General features: G+C 35.9%; 1 protein-coding gene across 1 annotated transcript in view; it reads right to left on the reverse strand.

Moving 5' to 3' along the window:
• Positions 1-572: 572 nt before the first annotated feature.
• Positions 573-19,049, reverse strand: part of TRPM6 (transient receptor potential cation channel subfamily M member 6) — a 68,455-nt gene continuing 49,978 nt past the window's right edge. Inside the window, exons 32-39 of the mRNA XM_032213840.1 lie at positions 15,979-16,029; positions 13,273-13,338; positions 12,544-12,830; positions 9,938-10,020; positions 7,845-8,050; positions 3,801-3,853; positions 2,938-3,043; positions 573-709 (exon numbers count right to left, since the gene is read on the reverse strand). Coding sequence (XP_032069731.1) covers positions 573-709; positions 2,938-3,043; positions 3,801-3,853; positions 7,845-8,050; positions 9,938-10,020; positions 12,544-12,830; positions 13,273-13,338; positions 15,979-16,029 — 989 coding nt within the window. The remainder of the gene's footprint in view (positions 710-2,937; positions 3,044-3,800; positions 3,854-7,844; positions 8,051-9,937; positions 10,021-12,543; positions 12,831-13,272; positions 13,339-15,978; positions 16,030-19,049) is intronic.

Consider the following 19,049-nt stretch of genomic DNA (forward strand, 5'->3'; position numbering starts at 1 on the left):
CCTCTGGTAAGAGGGAAAATCCAACATTAGAAATTACATTTGGTCCGGACATTTTCCCTCTATAAATAAATACCCAGGCATCACCGGGTTATCCGCTAGTAAAATATAAATGCTGGAGACCTTTTCAGATGAAACTCCTGGACTTTGGAACTTCTTTTCTTGGAAATTTTGAACCCCAACTTTTATCTGGCTATTTTGTCAACAAGTTTGACCACCTTTGACCAGGACTGAATATTTCTAGTTGCCAACTGGGGGATTTCCTTGAATTTGTTTCTAGAAAATTCTCCAATTTCTCAGAACTATAAGAACTGTTCTTGTTTTAAGTGACACACTTTTAAACATTCATAAATTGAAGCACTGGCACTGTTTCAATTAATCCAGTGACCTTGGTGAATAACCTTTAAAAACAGAGAAGACTCCTTATTTTAGAAGGAATTCATTTGCAAAAGATTTCATATTAATGGTTTTTATTTCTTTATTCTAAAAAAGTACAGACAGTGGAGGTAGTAGAGTTCCCAGGATTTGGCCCTTCAGAAAAAAAATTCTAATGATGAAAATTAGTAGCTCTTGCTTCACAGCCGAGTATAATATTCCAGTGGTTCATCGTCCCTATTGTTTGCATTCTCATCTTCTGCTGCCATTGGTATTTCAGTTTCAATTTCAAAAGCTGGATTGACCCTCCCAGATGCATAATCATTTCTTTTCAAATCTATGAAAACAGAAAAAAGCTTTATCTTAGATAATATATCTTTATTACATGCTGCAATCTCCAAGGATCCCAACAATAACAAACATACAAGCTATATACAGCATTAAAATACCCAGTGCTACTATTACTAGTAATAATAATAATAATAATAATAATAATAATAATGTCTCCTGCTTCATCTCCATTGCTGCTCAGACCTCCTTAAGATGAACCAATAGAAAAAAAATCCACTTGAGAACATTAAGCCTCCAAGCTACTTCCTGTTACCAGAAATTAATTACCTAAATCAAAAGAACTGCCCACTAGATATTGGAAAACTCCCCAAGCACCTTTCATATTCCCTCCAAATCCATCCATTATTGTGGACTTTTTCAAGAAAGTCCTGGGTGACAATCAATCCCAACTTGTTGTGGCCCCACAGCTGCCAGCAGAGCTGGCAGCAGACTCGGACGATGAGGAGCTTGGAGAAGAATTTGGTCCAGTTCTGGAGTCTGGGGAAGGTTCTGATGGATGCGCTGCATCAGGCGCAGAGATAGAAACAGTGTCGTCTGACATTTCTCAGCCACCAGAGAGGCAGCTGCTTTGAAGGCTGATCTGAGTGAGGAGGAAGAACAGCTGGGGCTTGTTCTAGATGCACGTATAAGCAGAGCTGTTAGGAGAGGTAAACAACAGAGGACAAGGAGTCGACTCGGGAACACACGTGGATGCTGAATGGCCCCTCCCTGGCTGGGGAAAAAATAGAAGGAAAGGAGAGTTGTTGTCATAGGAAATAACAGTTCGTATTTCTGAAGATTTTGCTCACCATGTTTCATGCCACAGAGACTGATTGCTAGAACTTAATTTGCAGCTTTTCCGCTGGAAGCTCACGGCCTTGCAATTATCGCAAGGAACTGATAAGGTCTGTTACTTCAGTTAATTCTTTGAAGGACTATTGCCTGGACTTTGCAGTGTGTGAATGCCATTAATTCACAAGAGGTAAATAAAGAGGGATTTTTCATGACAAGAAGTCTGTTCTTTTTTCTGCCAAGGTGGGTCAGAACACATCTAAACTATGAGGTATGAGGCCATAGGAGGAACTAAAGTGTAAGGCCTTGTATATCCAGGTCAAAGCACACAAGTTGTTTATGGGACAAAATCAACATCTAACCTATGTTGTCATATGCATGAGGCAGAGATTATCTGGGACAAGTCATGGAATCATGCTGTGGAAATCATGACTCTCCGATACCACGTATAGGACATGAAGATGTGAAGTCCTCTACTACTACTTCTTCTTCTTGTGCCATATCTTTCATCGGACATTGGTGCCTAATATGAACAGTGAAGGATATTCCAACATTTGCCCAGAGACAAATATATGAATAAATCAGATGATACACCACAGAGATTCCCATTTTGTAACTCAGCACTCTATCTTCTTAACAGCAGCAACGTGGGTCCTAGAAGAGATATCTTTTAAGATCACTGTTATCATTCTGAAGTTTGCTGCAGGACCCAATATAAGTAGATAGAGCTCCCAAAAGAATAAATCACAACCATCGTCCAAATGGATTTTGGTAAAATATATTCATATTAGTAACTGAAGGGATATAGCTTCAATATGCATGACATCTTCATAAAACTTACTAATTATACAGATTGAAAATAAATACTTTTATTATTACTTCCTTCTTATAATTCATTAGATTGTAAACAAAGAAGTGAAGGCTGCTTATTTAACCTTCAACTATACTGCTTTACTGTAGTCACTCTACTAAAAACTAATCTAATATACTATTTAGAGAAAGGACATGATTTTTAGTGCACAGGTCCAAGGCCTTGAGGCCTCTACAAAAATGACCACTTTAATATGATAATAAGGAATGTAATATAATATATTTTTTCTTTTATTCATTCCTTTTCTTGTTTCCTTCCATCTTTGGAATGGATCATGAAAAGCCAACTAAGACTTTTAGCATTAAAAAGTGCACCCCATATTTAAAGTTGCCCAGATCAATTTGAAATAGAAAACCAAAAAATAAGGCTTTGTGATGCTTTTTTTCTAGACCTACAGTATGTTAGTAGTGTGCAGACCCTCAAAATATTAATGGAAAATGTTAATTTATACAACTCTTTCTTGGAATATTTTGTTACCAACGTCAATTCAATGAGCTCAGTCCTAGTTTCAGGAATTAGATCTAAGGCCAAATTTGTTCAAAAACGTTCTTCAGAGCTTTGCTATGGCATACCAGGAAGTTTGAGTTTCTTGCAACAAGAATTGCAGCAGTGCTTTGAAATGAAATTTTTGAAGGCTTCTTCTCCAAGGTTTGCCGGTCCAAAGGTCATCCCTCTAGAATTTGAAAATAACAAAGGAGTAATTAATGTCATGATTTCTGTACACATCTTTTCCACCTGCATATCACAAATACCCTTAGTTGGATGCCTGGTTTTGGGGGGGACCTGCCCAAACAGATTGGAGGATGAGTGCAGGAGGAATGGAATAACAAAATGCTTCATTGTGTGAGCTTCTATTAGCCTAGAGGATGTAGCACTTATTAAAAATTAATGTTATAAACTCATAGCCACAGTCTAGTTGACACAGATACCACTTTACAAAGTAGCTGGAGGGTAAAACCTAATCCTTCAACTAGTGTCATGAGCATTACTTATGAGAACTGTGGTTAGATAGCATTTCATTAACTGTAGTTTGTTTCTTGTGCATTCCTAGGATTAAAAGGCCTATTTAATCCACAAGAAACAATATAGTACCTCAGCACTACTTGTGTATCTGAAATGAACCAGGAAATCGGTTATGTCCATTCAATATAAGTCAAGTATTTATCACTTCTGTTGCCAGGTTTTTCAGTAAATATTTGCATTTATAGCTTTATTATAATTTTCTTCAGTTACCTTTTTGTCAATGCATTACATTATTCTTAATCGGCTGGATAAAAAGATACATATACAAAACTGGGCTGTTAACCAAAAAGAACATCACAACATCAGCAATGAATAAAAATATGTATATGTGCATTACAGTTAATATCGAAGATTAATTGAATCATGGAGTATACATCACATTTTATATGATACATTTACATGATTATACTTACTGTTTGTCTTCAGGTTTAATAACAGATGGATCAGTGAGGCTTTCTCCAACACCTGCAGAATTCAAATTTATAATGGTTATTAGTAGGTAATTGTCTTCTTAAAAACCATTTGTGAAATTATAACAAATTGTTATTATTGTGCAATTATTGTACAGTTATCTAATCTTTTGGTTTACAGAGCAAAAGTGAAAAAGCAATATTAAAATTATAAATTATATTAGACTACAACAAACAAATGTTGCATACTCAACTATTTTTAAAACATTTTTAGCTTAAATGAGAAGCAAAGAACATAAAAGCTATCATTCAAAAATATTTTGTGGATCCAAATGTATATTGCTGGAACTATATATAAATAGGATATATGTTTCAATGTCAGATAAAACTAAGATAAGAACTACTTTCCATTGTGTGCAACAAAATTTCCCTACTCTGAATAAAATAGATAAACACTATAGATATATTCCAGCTCTGAAACCTTCCTATGCTCCAGAATATCTAGATCGGGGTAGTCAATCTTTTTATACATACCGCCCACTTTTGTATCTCTCTTAGTAGTAAATTTTCTAACCACCCCACCGGTTCCACAGTAATTGTGATTTATAAAGTAGGGAAGCAACTTTACTTTATAAAATTTATAAAGCAGAGTTACAGCAAACCCCTACCGCCCACCATGAAAGCTGAAACGCCCACTAGTGGGTGGTAGGGACCAGGTTGACTACCACTGATCTAGATCAAGGTTGAAATTTGGATCCTCATATTTAATCTATTGTGTAAGCTTGTTTTTCTGTCCTGAAACAATAGCTTACATTAAGCATATTAATGTTTCATTTATTTGTGTCAAAGTTGGATAAATTTTATGGGTCATTTCAGAATTGCGAAAGCTTCCATAGATGAGTTCCCTAGTCACAAAATTACTGTTGTGTGGCCAGTCACAAAACATCCATTTATCAGAAGGCAAAGTAGTCCTCAAGGGTGTTCCCTTGGTGATTTCTGCGGGACCTCATGGCATTCATGAAGCCCTAGAGGTTAATGCTTCATTTTGGAACAAGTCAATTTGCTTTAAAACAGTTTTTTAAAAAGTGATAAATTGAAACTGTATTATTAAGAACTGTTAGGTAAACATGGAATCCCTGATTGTATTATATTGTGTATAAATGATGGATTTAGATGCTTAATATTGTTTCTTATTTTTTTAAAAAATCTTTATTCTGTTAACAAGTATTCTGTGATATTTGTGCACTAGTTATACCTGACATTGAACTGGCTATGACAATATATGGACTAGATTCTATCAGTACCCATGGCTGTTCTGGCTCACATCAGGCACTTTCTCTCTCAAACTAATAGCCCCCTTCTGGCAAATTTACTATTCTCCATGCTCACTGTGAATTTGACACACCAATTTCATGTAGGAATAGAATTTATTATCAGCTAATTTAGCATCTGCAATATAAGCAACCTTGTTCTTGAATAACTACACCAATGTAGACTCAGAAAGTAACTGGAGCCCAAATGTGTAGAGCTAATCAATAGTTACTTCTTCCTGTTAATCTCCAGATTCATATAAATGCAGAAATACATATGCAAATTCTTAATACACTAATATATCAAAAATAATATAGACAGGAAAGACTTAAAAGCAACCAGATTAGTAGGAACAGCTAGAATCACACAACTGTACAATTCCATTAAAGAAAGGTAGCATACAATACAATACAATAGCAGAGGTGGAAGGGACCTTGGAGGTCTTCTAGTCCAACCCCCTGCCTAGGCAGGAAACCCTATACCATTTCAGACAGATGGCTATCCAACCTCTTCTTAAAGACCTCCAGTGTTGGGGCATTCACAACTTCTGGAGGCAAGCTGTTCCACTGATTAATTGTTCTAACTGTCAGGAAATTTCTCCTCAGTTCTAAGTTGCTTCTCTCCTTGATTAGTTTCCACCCATTGCTTCTTGTTCTACCCTCAGCTGCCTTGGAGAATAGTTTGACTCCCTCTTCTTTGTGGCAACCCCTGAGATATTGGAACACTGCTATCATGTCTCCCCTAGTCCTTCTTTCTATTAAACTAGACATACCCAGTTCCTGCAACCGTTCTTCATATGTTTTAGTCTCCAGTCCCCTAATCATCTTTGTTGCTCTTGTCTGCACTCTTTCTAGAGTCTCCACATCTTTTCTACATCGTGGCGACCAAAACTGAATACAGTATTCCAAGTGTGGCCTTACCAAGGCATTATAAAGTGGTATTAACACTTCACATGATTGAGAGCAATGAGAGCAAATATATAGATGCATCTAACTTGTACTTTAAAAAAAACATGTTCTATACCAAGCAACCACACCTTCATTTTCCTAAAAGATAAGTAATGGTGGTATGCAGTAATCAAAAGATTAATACATATACTATAGCATAAATTTTCCAGGTTAACACAAGTGCTCCAAATTTCATAACTTAAAGAATGCAGATGTCCCAAGGCTATGATTGCTACCTTATTTGTGCCAAATGATCTCTGTGTGATCATATTTACCATATCAGCAAGAGGTCAAGCTTTGTTAATGTGCTTGCCAACCCAACCCAACCCAGCCCTGCACTCACCTCACCTCACCAAAGCCAGCCAAGAGGCAATGCTTAGGGGGTCAAACTTTCTAACCAGTTATGCCAAGTTAGTTAATTACGATAGTTTTAGATATCCCTAAAAACCAGTGATCAGAGGCAGCAACATTTCCCTGCCTGTTAAGGACAACTCAATAATTTACTTAGTATTGTGCCAAGTCAGGAAATATGATGTTTCGCGTGGTTAGAACCTGTGTATGAGACTGTGTGATGGGGTAAGCTTCTGTTATTTTTTTCAATTCCTGCCCATCTATCAGTTTGAAAGAATGCAAACGCAAGTAGATAAATAGGTACCACTTTGTTGGGCACAATAACAGGGTCATGAAAGGGGACAACCAAGTGTCCCCTGGGCAATGGTGATGTCACCAGCTAATCCGTTCAACCTGGAAATGCCTTGGTACTTCGGACACAAATGCAATGCAATGCCAAGCCCTGCACTCCAAGAAAGCAACTGAGAAATAATTGTATAGATTTTCTTTTTTTTTTTTTACTTTCAGTATTGTCTTCAAGTTTTAATTCAACGATCTCAACTTTCTTCCTTCCTAAAAAAAAAGGGGGGGAGCTTTTCTCATACTTTTTGAGATAAAGGTGCACTTTTGATGATAATTAGGCAATACTGGGTGAATCACTCTTGGAGTCCTTCTGATCCATTTGCTTAGCATCAGCAGGGAAGAGTTTGTGATGCTCTTTTTCTGGAAATAAAAAGTTTTTGCAAATTCCAGGCTAGTCCACATCGAAGTATTAATCAGGCTTAATCCTACCTTGCTTCGATCTAAGATAAATTTAGGCAGGTGCTGCTGCCTATTGAGTCTCAGGAATGTGATCTGAACCTTAAAAGAGATGCAGGAGGAATATTTCCCAAGAAAGTGTTGAGACTTTTTCCCATTATAATTTAAAGAAACAGCTCAGATCAAATGGATTTGTCCTCAAATCTCTAAGCCCAGCCTTAAAACAAATTATATTTATTCTAAATCTCAAATATTCAAGGTGAATCAGAACTAATTCACACAGGTCCCCATGGCATTTGCAAAGAGGGAAGTAAAGAAGGTAGAATGATGAAAGCAGAAATGCAGTATCATGTTGCTCACAGAACGAAAATTGTGGCATGCTTGCACAATCTTTTGTAGTTGCACACACAAACAGGCTTAGAAGTCACTGTTAATCATCCAACCACTAACAATAGATGGGTGTTTGTGTGCCTGTGTGTTTGTGTGTATCTGTGTGTGTGTGTGTGTATGTGTGCATGCACACACTTACACATATGTATATTATGGACTGTATTCGTAGAACTTTTTGTATATCTGATAAACTATACTATGGTCCACAAATACTGACACCCAAATAGATGTATTAGCCATTCAAGTGTCATATGCACTTTATCTAGCTTTGATTTTATTAATTTTCATGGGACAGACTTTTTTACTCACCTTGCAAATCTAATACAAGAAGTTCTCCTCGGGTATATTCATAACTCCAGTGAGAAAAAGCCAGCATAACTTCTTCCAGCAAATTGCTAGGTGTGATTTCATCCCCATTATTGTTATTGTACTTGCGGAATTCTCCTGTCATGTATTTCTCTATTGTCAGCCACTGATTGGCTGAATGGCAATATATTAAAAAGACTTCAAGGAATCTGAAAAGAAATGAGAGCATCTTTTCAGGAGGTGTTCTTCACACTGCTTTTGATGAATCAAGGGTATTAATCTCACATTCAACTTTCATCAACATCATAATTTTTAACAACATTAAAAACATAAGTATGTGCACAATGCATGTTAAAATGTAATGTTATCCTATCTGTGTCTATGCAGAAATAAACCTAATTGAATTAAATGGCATTTATTCCCAAAAAGTAAGTTTAGAACTATAGCCAAAAAGATGTCCTGAGATAATTAATCTAAGAGTTAATGAAGACCTAATTTTCAGACAGCGTTTCATAAAATCTCCATGCTTGATGGGAAAATTGGGCACAACTTTGAGAAAATCTATTATCATAATCGTAGCAAACTAGTTACAGAGGACAAATCACCACTGGCAATTTAACAAGAGAATAAAAATATAATAATTGCCGCCTAGAAGATTCACTGGTGAATCAGGTAAATACATAAGAAGTTATTGGGTCTCACAAAACTATTAGCACATCCCCCCCGCCTTTTTTTTTTTTTGCAATAATCAGCAGTTTTCTGATACTTTTTAAAATTCCTACATGGTTACTTTCTACAGGGCTTAATATAGTCTTTTCTGCTAATTCTGAAGTTGGGTACTCAAATGAAATTGCTATTCACAAAATTAAAAGTGTGTCTTGTATTTCTGATTATCTTGTAAATCAAATAAATCCCCATTTTAAATATTTAGAATGAAGTTTTGATGTTGCTCATTAAATGAATACAGATGAATGGAGAAGCTTGAAGTAATATCAGAAAAAAATAATGTACACACTTTAAAAGGATTTTATCCTGCCATACTGTTATCTGACTTGAGCAATTTTGTCCGCACTGAATTGAACAAAAGGAACAAGATAGATAGATATATGATTGTGTGTGTTTGTGTGTGTGTGTGTGTGTGTGTGAGAGAGAGAGAGAGAGAGAGAGAGATAGAGAGACAGACAGACAGACAGAGAGTTGAAATATGCTCCAAATTAACTGTATTTCCTGAATAAATGTTTAATATGGTGGATCATCCCTTTATGATTTATCACAGTCCTGGAAAGTGGCATCTTGTTTTTAATGTCAGGTTTGGGTGGTCATTATATAAAGAGATGGAAGGAGAGGAATGATGGAATATTGTTGTTGCTATTGAGTCACTAAGCCATGTCTGACTCTGTGACCTGATGGACCATGGCACACTCTCCTTCATTGTCTCCTGGAATTTGCCCAAATTCATGTTCATTGTGTTGATGACACTATCTAACCATCTCATGCTCTACTTTTCTTCATGTTCTTTTCTCCTTTTGCCTTCATTTTTTTCCAGGGTTGTTTCCAATGAGTCCTCACTTCTCATTAAGTGATCAAAGTATTCAAGCTTCAGTTTCAATTTCTGTCCTTCCAAATAACAATCAGGGTTGATTTCCTTTAGAATTGACTGATTTGATCTCTTTGCAGTCCAAGGGACTCTTAAGAGTCTTCTCCAGCACCATAATTCGAAAGCATGGATTCTCTGCCTTCCTTATAGTCCAACTCGCATCCTGAAAAAACCATAACTTTGACTATGCCATAGTTTTCTTCCCCAAGAGGAAAGCATCTTTTAATTTCATGTCTGCAGTCATTGTCTGCAGAGATCCTGGAGCGCAGGAAAATGAAATATGTCACGGTTTGCATTTCAATGGAATATAGACTGTAATAATATGTAAAACATGTGAATAAATAGTTGTCTGTTCCTCTAATAATTGTGAGCATTTTAGTGCAGGATTGTATCTGCCTGTCTATTAATGACTGATATTATTAATTAAATCAAAATATTTTATATAGAATGAGTAAGTTTAGTCTTTTACATTTTATTTCTAGAAACATATTTTTCATACCTGGGGGTGTATGGAATGCTATGGGGCTTCATTTGATTGAAGGTATATATCAATTTCTGAGCTGCCCTTTGCTGCTGTATTTCCTAAAAATAATAATAAAAAACCCTAGATATACTGTATATACTCGAGTATAAGCCTAGTTTTTCAGCCCACTTTTTGGGCTGAAAAAAGCCGGCTCGGCTTATACTCGAGTCAGTGAAAAATTTGCCCGAAATGGAGGAGAAAAAGGGGCGGGGCCATGCCGCTGGGTGACACTCGTGAATGGCCCAGTGCCCCTGTGAGTTTCCCCTCCCTCTGTGTCAGTTTGCCGCGCAGCGCGCACCGCACCATCCCCCCTCCTCACGTCTAATGTAATGCAGGGCTGTCTTACGATTCCCCTTCCTCCCCCTCCTGCCGCTCTGCAACGATGTCCCACCTCCTCCTTGTTATGGCAAGCAGCCACATAGCGATGTCCCACCTCCTCTGGTACAGTGATCCAATGATAGGAATCACTGTGCCGTGTGTCATAGGAGGCGGGACATCGCTCCCGCGGCTGCACGGGACATCAGCATCACAGCGGGACATCAGCATCATGAGGTGAGTGAAGTATTTCATTGAATACACCGCTAGTTTACTGTTTTTCTTTGAAATAAATATTCAAAAACATTATTGGTATCTATTTTTATTTTTGAAATTTACCGGTAGCTGCTGCATTTCCCACCCTAGGCTTATACTCGAGTCAATAACTTTTCCAGTTTTTTTGTGGTAAAATTAGGTGCCTCGGCTTATATTCGGGTCGGCCTATACTCGAGTATATACGGTATTATTTCAATAATGTTTACAATAACATTTAGCAAGTTGGTGCTCTGTCCGTCCACATTTTAAATATGGTACGTCCGTCTATTTTAAGATTGTGATGAGACAATGTGATTTAACTAACTCTGCCCAATGACTCTTTCCAGAGTTGAAGTAAGAACTGAATTTTGAAATCTCAGCTTAGAGATCGTATTAAAAACTACTAATTAGCTTGGGTGGGGAAAACTTTGAAGTACTCATAAGTCTCAATCAAAGGACAGGATGAAAATGAAAATTTAGTTTTCTTAGAAAACAAAATCACAAAATAATGTATAAAATATGAGTGAGCTGATCCCATGTAGCTGTAGCTGTATTCATTTCCTTGACAAATAAGAAGAATACTCTTTCTGGTCTTTCCAGTTTCTATTACAATGATATTAATAGCTTTGTGACCCCCTACTACAGAATAACAGACTTGGAAGGGACCTTGGAAGTCTTCTAGTTCAACCCTTGCGCATGCAGGAGATCCTATAGCATTCCAGACAAATGGCTATCAATCTCCTCTTAGAAACTTACAATGATGAAGCACCCGCAACTTCTGAACGGTTCCACCACAAAACCGCGTTCGCCTAAAGCGCACTCGACGAAACTGCATAGCTGACGTCATCAACAGGGCGACAACAGCACGGAGACAGAAGCACGCTGTAAACGCTAAACCTAAAATTAACCCCTAAACCTAAACCTAACCCCCGCTAATCCTAAACCTAACCCTAAACCTAACCCTAAACCTAACCCTAAACCTAACCCTTAACCCAACCCTAAACCTAATCCTAACCCTTAACCTAACCCTTAACCTAACCCTAAACCTAACCCTAACCCTTAACCTAACCCTAAACCTAACCCTAACCCTTAACCTAACCCTAAACCTAACCCTTACCTTAAGTTGAATCGGCTTGCTTTCAAAGCGCTATTTAAAGCACCCTTCTTTCTCTGTGCTCGCTGTTGTTTCCCTGTTGATGACGTCAGCGATGCAGTTTAATTGGGCGCGGCTTAGTCTAGCGCAGTTTTGTCGTGCCACGCTTCTGAACAGGCAAGCTGTTTCACTTCTTAATTGTTCTAACTGTAAAATTTCTCTTTATTTCTAGATTGGTACTAGTTTGAATAAATTACAATACATACCTGAGAATATTAGTAGTTACTGGTTACTATTTGTGTGCTCTAATGAATCCATTTTAGCCATTGTCATGAATAGAATTACTTTTGGGGAGGCAGGGCTGAGATGGCTGTTCTCAGAGTTGGGATTTATCTGGCAATGGGATTTGACAGACCTCGGTAAACCATCATTTTAAATTAGGGTGCAGGGGTGGGATTCAGCTAGTTTGGACTGGTTCAGGTGAACTAGATGCTAATTTTACATTTGGTTCACAAACCGGTAGTTGGAAGGACTGGCTGGCCCTGTCCACCCCGCCTCTCCCAGAAGTCTCCATGCTGCCCATTTTGGATGCCAGGTAAATGCAGGGCCAGTGCGGAGGCTCTGGGAAGGTGAAAAACGGACCTCCCGGTAGTTCCAGAAACGGGGAAACAGGCCTGTTTCTAGCCTCCAGAGGGCCTCAGAGCCTGGGAGGAGCGAAAATACCACTCCCCCCATGATGCAGGAGGCCAAATAGGCCATGCCCACCCAGCAACCAGGCAGAGAACTGGTTGCTAAAATTTTTGAATCCCACCCCTGCCAAGATAGAGTAGATAGACTACAGTGTACAGTGTGGGCTCCTTTGGTAGAATGTTGCTAGCCTCCTATTATTATTAGGGATTGCTGATCAGATTATACTCACTCTGAGACATAGATGGAGGACTGTGCTTTCATGGAAGATCTTCTGCCAAGTCCGAACAACTTCCGGAAGGAAAGATTTTACAATGAAAACTTCACCTAACTTGAGCACATTATTTTCAGACCAGGTGCAGACAGCTTTCATGGCTCTCCTCAATCCTCCATCCATTTCCTCTTGAGACAAAACTTGAATCATGGCAGCCATGCCGTGCTGTGACCAAGAGGACATGCTTTTATCAAGGCTCGAAGGTGAACTTTCTTCCAGTCTATAAATCGTTACTTCTTCTCCAGCTAAATAAATTTAAGAAATAAAGAAAGAAAGAAATTTGAGATGTTGTAAAAAAAAAATCTGAGATTAACAACAAAAAAACAATGAGATTAACAAAAAGCAATGAGATTAATAATAGAGGGAAATGCAAGGGTTTTTAAGGACAATGTTTTCTAATTATTTCTTGGTATGGCATTATACAAAATAATGCAAAAGATAGAGATATAAAATGAGAGGGGGAGAGAGGGGGGTCAGGGAGGGAGGGAGTGGAGGATAGATAGAGAGAGAGAGAGAGAGAGAGAGAGAGAGAGAGAGAGGGAGAGAGAGAGAGAGAGAGAGAGATGCACCATGATTTGATAAAAATAGTCAGACAATAGCATGATTGTACATTTTAAGTCTAAATTATTATGAATTTTCCTAATAACTAAAATGTTTTCATACATCAACATGGAATCTGGTACTCACCAAAAAACTGCACTGGTGTGAAAGGGATTGTTTGAGCCAGTCTCATTAAATTGTTTCTTTCAACAGCTGCAAAGAACAGGTTAATCATATGATTTGAAAATTCTTGTCCACCATTTTAAAAAGAAAATGTGAAAACAGCTGTTATTCCCACAAAGGCCTTTGACCGGGAGACATAAAATATGGTACAACATTTGAAGTGATCAGAATAATGGTTTAATTTTCTTCATGGAAGTAAAACTAATTTGTTAAAATATTATCTATTTTTTTCAGCATTTTAATTTTCTTACACTCCTCTTTTCTGGCCACTGGCTGGAATGGGCAAAAAATATTGAGTGGTGGAATAAATCTAGTAACTAGACAAAGATTGAGTTAGAGATGGAAAAGAACTTAAAGGAACAATATAGCACTGGAAAATCTTTTAAAGAAACCATTGGAATCATTTATTCAACCCTCAAGGGCCACCCACTGAATTTATTCTTCTGATTTAAATAAAATGGGTAGTATTTGATAATATCATTTCAACCCTACAACTGATCTAAAGCCTTACTGTAAAGTATTGACAAAAGTTATTAAGATTTAAATCTGAGTTTCCCTCGGATCTTTAGCAAATTACTGAAACTTTGTCTAAATTCAAGGTATTCCTTTCTATCTTTCTTTTCAGATAGCAAAGCAGACTATAATATAGGATGTATTTATTGCTGGATATACATCAAGGAGGGTTAGTGGCATTTCAGAATTTCTTGTGAGTATTTTTGTAAATTCCACTAGTTATAAAATGATCCTTCACTTTATCCACATTTGCAATATAAATTTGAACTATCTTATACATTCTAGACAATTTTTCTGGAATCATATACCAGAAAATATATTTAACACTTGGCTTTTTTCTTGCCATATAGATTTTGATATGTATATCTTTCTGCCATTGTTCAGTTATCAGAAAAGGTATTGTTTGAAACAAAAAACATTATCCTTGACAAAAGATATATGTTTCTTAGAAAAATTCTCCTCAACATACACAATTGTAATTTCTCCCATGTTAAGATTCTTTTTAGGTTTAAGATTCTAGCTTATACTGCAAGATTATTATATGCATATACTGTACATGGAAAGACTGAAACATCACAATGGAGGAAAAATGATTAACATAGATGGCAAAATCACTTAATTAGTGACAGATCAAAAAGTACACTTATCAGTGACTAGAAACTCCTTATGGAATTTTTGTTGAAAAAAGAGAAAAATGAACTTGTGATTTATGAGTTTGAAGATTAGAAAAGGTTGCTTATGAAAAGAAAGAAATTATGATATAACTCTGGATAAAGAGGGCAAAATATAAATGTATTTATAACCGTTGTCAAGGAGATTGGAAGCCATTTATATATATTTTTATTTTTATTTTTTCACTATTTTTTATTATTGTCTTATTTTCTTTTATTGTTTTTATTTTTGTTAAAAATTATTCAATAAAAGTAATTTAAAAAATAATGTGTAAAGTTTGAATAGACTTTCTTTTCAGTTTTATGAAAATTCAGCTTGGTGCTATTTTTGGATCTGGCTATTTGAGAGACCGCCTTCTGCCAATTACCTCCCTGCGTCCCATCAGATCGCATAGAGTTGGCCTCCTCCGTATTCCATCCGCCAGTCAGTGCCGACTGGCGACTACTCGGAGGAGAGCCTTCTCTGTTGCGGCTCCGATACTATGGAACAATCTCCCCGTGGAGATTCGTACCCTCACCACCGTCCAGGCCTTCCGCACAGCCCTCAAGAACTGGCTAGCCCGTCAGGCCTGGGGATAAGTTTACTTTTGCCCCTCCCGAATGTTGAGTGAATGTTGAGTTTTACTATTTAATTTACTTTTGTGCACATTTCTTTTTGTATTGTCCTACACTCCCTTTCCTTTTTGACTGTAAGCCGCCCTGAGTCCCCTCAGGGAAAAGGGCGGCCTATAAATGTCTAATAAATACAAATACAAAATTTTTTTTAATATATACTAAATTGATCGCAGCAGATTTGGTATATGCTGATATGTGTTTATAATAGAATAGCTTTCGTATTTATTGCAATAACAATATACTACCTCTAACTATCATACAATTGTTACCTGCTACAAATACTTCATTAGCAATCTAACCCTGAACAATATTTGCAAAGATTGTGATATACATCTGTTCTTAAATGTGTGACGGCAAGGACATCTGCTGGTGGGTTTCACAAATTTCATCAGCTTTGAATATGTAGCAGCTTAGGAGGTTCATATGTGTTCAGTGCTTCCAATACGGTGTGAAATCATTTTTAGTATATGAATTCACTAGGGATTGATACTAAAAGCAGATTTATTTCATAGGAAACTGAACTAGCTGATCCTCAATCTCCTCTACTTCCCTTTATTCTATTTCCTAAATATAATATTAATTATATTTATAAAAGAAATTATATTATAAAAGAAATTTTACTTCTATGGCTTTTGATTATAGATCTGTTATTATTATTTCCAGTAACCAATTTATTTTACCAACAACTACTTGGCATGCAGAAAGCAGTGCTAACATAATAAATTATCTTAATCTCCCCAAGATACTCTCTTAGGAATTATTTTAATATACGGCTCTTGATAATGAGCTACTTCAAAGTCAGATAATTAGAAAATGATAGAGGGAAAGAATTAATATACTCAGCATACTCACTTAAATACTCACTACGTACCTGAGTAATGATGGTGCAAATCTTGAGGGGTTTTTAAAGAGAGTGAGATATCTGAAATATTTTTAAAACATTAATGTTAAATATGGAAAATACACTGTTGTGAGCACTGTGCAGTCAAGATTGCCATAAAGTAATTAGAATGAAAGAGAATCAATTTTAACTTTTTGTTAAATTATCAGTAAAAGCATATAATTATACTGGGGACCATAATATTATTTGTTTGTTTCATAAGACCTATATCTTTCCCTATTCCTAGCAGTCTTTGGGCAGAATACAACAGGGTTAAAACAATTTTTAAAATATTATCTTAATTGTATTTATATACAATTAAAACAATATTTTAAAAAGTCAATGATAAATGACATAGGTACCAATAAAATTAAAATAACAGTTAAACGTATACCAGAATAAGATGCCTTTCAATTCAACTGAAAATCTGTTCAGTTGAAGAACACTCTGTTTCCCTGAATTTGAACATTTATTATAAGTTTTATAAAGATAGGTTTGGTTTTTATGGCCAAAGGCCAGCAGTTTAAAATAACATATCAGGACAAATTATCCAGATACAGTTCAAAATTAAATCATGAATCAGTATAAGGAAAAAGGAAAAAAAAAAGATGGTAGATGAATAAAATCACTGAAAATGATAGAATATAACTTTTATAATAAGTAAATTTTAATATAAATCTAATGGTTACTGACAGCAGTAGAGACAAGTGTTAAAAGTTTGCTATTTTCGTGGAAGCTTTACTGCAGCAATCACTTAATTAAAAATGCACTATATTCTGTTAGCTCCAAATCGACTATTTTGCAATTAGTGGTATTAATAATTCTGCTTTCCCAGATTGGGCAGGCCAGGAATATATGTGTGTAACCATATTAATTTCAATATTAGAACAGATAAAGAGATTATCTTGGAAAGGAACATTATGACATTTCCCTGTTAAAACCATTGAGGGGAAGGTATCTAGATGTGTCCCAATGAATATCTTTTGATGTATCAATACAGAAATTTAGCACATACAACTAAAATGTAGTGAAAGGTAAAGGTCAAAGTAAAAGTGGTGTAACTAGTCTGAACTGAAGAAAGTTATTATTTGCAATTCATAAATTGATATTATAGTTTGAAACTAGCCATAATTTTCAGTAACTGTTGATATAATAGCTGAACATACATTACAGGTCTTCAGCATCTTTGGATGTGTCTGGAAGCCTTCGTATATATAACTAAGTAGTAATGCCTGAATTTTTTCATTCTTCAATCCCTTTTTATTTTCCATATATTATATGACTTTTAAAAGGTAAGACTAAACAAAACACCTCAACAATCTCTACAAATGTATCTGGGGGATAATCGGTTATAGTAAGTTTCCATATAGGAAAGTCTAAGTGAGTTGGTAGTGAGAGGTTCTTCTAAACTAACTTTGCTCTAAGCATGCATTTGACTACAGTATTTACAAATAAAATAAAATAAAAACTTACTGCCATCTCCATCTAAACTTCTCAACCTTTTTGAAACAAAAAGGGGAAATAGATTTTTATCATTAACTTAACATGCACTCAAACACGGAATGACTCATTGTATTGAGAAACCTACATAGCTTTTCATTCATTTTAATTTTGCAAAGGATATATAATAGTCATTACAATCAAGACTAGGTTCATTGAGCATTTATACACTAACTTGTGTCTCTTGATCTCTCATGACAATTGATAGAGAAACTTCTTAATTGTAAACTCTATAATTTTTACTCAGCATTTATCTTCTTGATATATCATAAGTGGTGCATGCAGAGATATTTCTGTGCATTTTTGGCACTAATTTCAATGAGGATCTCATGCAGATTGAATTCATATTTATATTCACATATAAACACATTAATATAACTCACAATCCTTCTAAACAGCTTTTAGAATGGGACATCTCAAAAGAGTATCAGCTAATGATTAAAGATCACAAAGGCATGTTAGGTAATAGAAATAATATGGTTAAAAACCATCAAAAATGCCATCTGTGATCAAACAGACAATACTTACGAGTAGCTTCTGCTCAGATTATTCTTTCTATTCTTCCTAGTCCAAGCAATGCTGTTATTTAAATCCTGAAAAAAGGTTATTGTTTCTATTATGAATAGGCATTTAATTCTGCCTGTATATCTTAGTTCATTATTAGTAACTTTCATATATCTATATACTTTGTTTCCTCTGTAGAAGCATACATATTGCACAAAATTGTAGCTTCTTTTAACTACAGTTTATTAAGTCCACTTATAATATTAATCCATGTTTGTGACTCACCAGTTATAATAACTGGATTTTTTGACCATGTTAAAATAAAATCAACCACTTCATGAAATATATATACATACAAATATTATTAGTTCTTCACTAAGGATACTGAAAGGCAGCAAGCATCTAAGAATATATACTATATTTAAAACTAAGCTTCTAGTTTTCATTTCAAAATGTTTTCAAGACAACCTTTGTTATTAATATTTAGTTATTGTAGATTTAATCAATGGACCAGAAAACAAACCTTTGCTTTCCATATTTTTTATTTTTTATTTCTATCCCACTATATAAGCAACTTAAGACAGCAAACATACATAATCCTTCCTTGAAGCTTTCCATGTAGCAGCTTAGTTTGATTAAATTATTCAATCAGCATCAAATATTTTTCTGGATCTAGTACAGGTAGTCCTCGACTTACAACAGTTCGCCTAGTGACCATTCAAAGTTACAATGGCATTGAAAAAAGTGAGTTAGGACCATTTTTCATGCTTACAACCATTGCAGCATCCCCATGATCAAAATTCAGGCTCTTGGCAACTGACTCGTATTTATGACGGTTGCAGTGCCCTGGGATTATGTGATCCCCTTTTGGGACTCTCTGACAGGCAAAGTCAATGGGGAAGCCATATTCACTTTACAACCATGTTGCCAACTTAACAGCTGCAGGATTCACTTAACACCTGTAGCAAGAAAGGTCATAAAACGGGGGAAAGACTTACTTAACAAATGTAGCAACAGAAATGTTGGGCTCTGTTGTGGTCATAAATGGAGGACTACCT

This window comes from Thamnophis elegans, chromosome 3, assembly GCF_009769535.1.
Source record: "Thamnophis elegans isolate rThaEle1 chromosome 3, rThaEle1.pri, whole genome shotgun sequence".
NCBI lineage: Eukaryota > Metazoa > Chordata > Lepidosauria > Squamata > Colubridae > Thamnophis > Thamnophis elegans.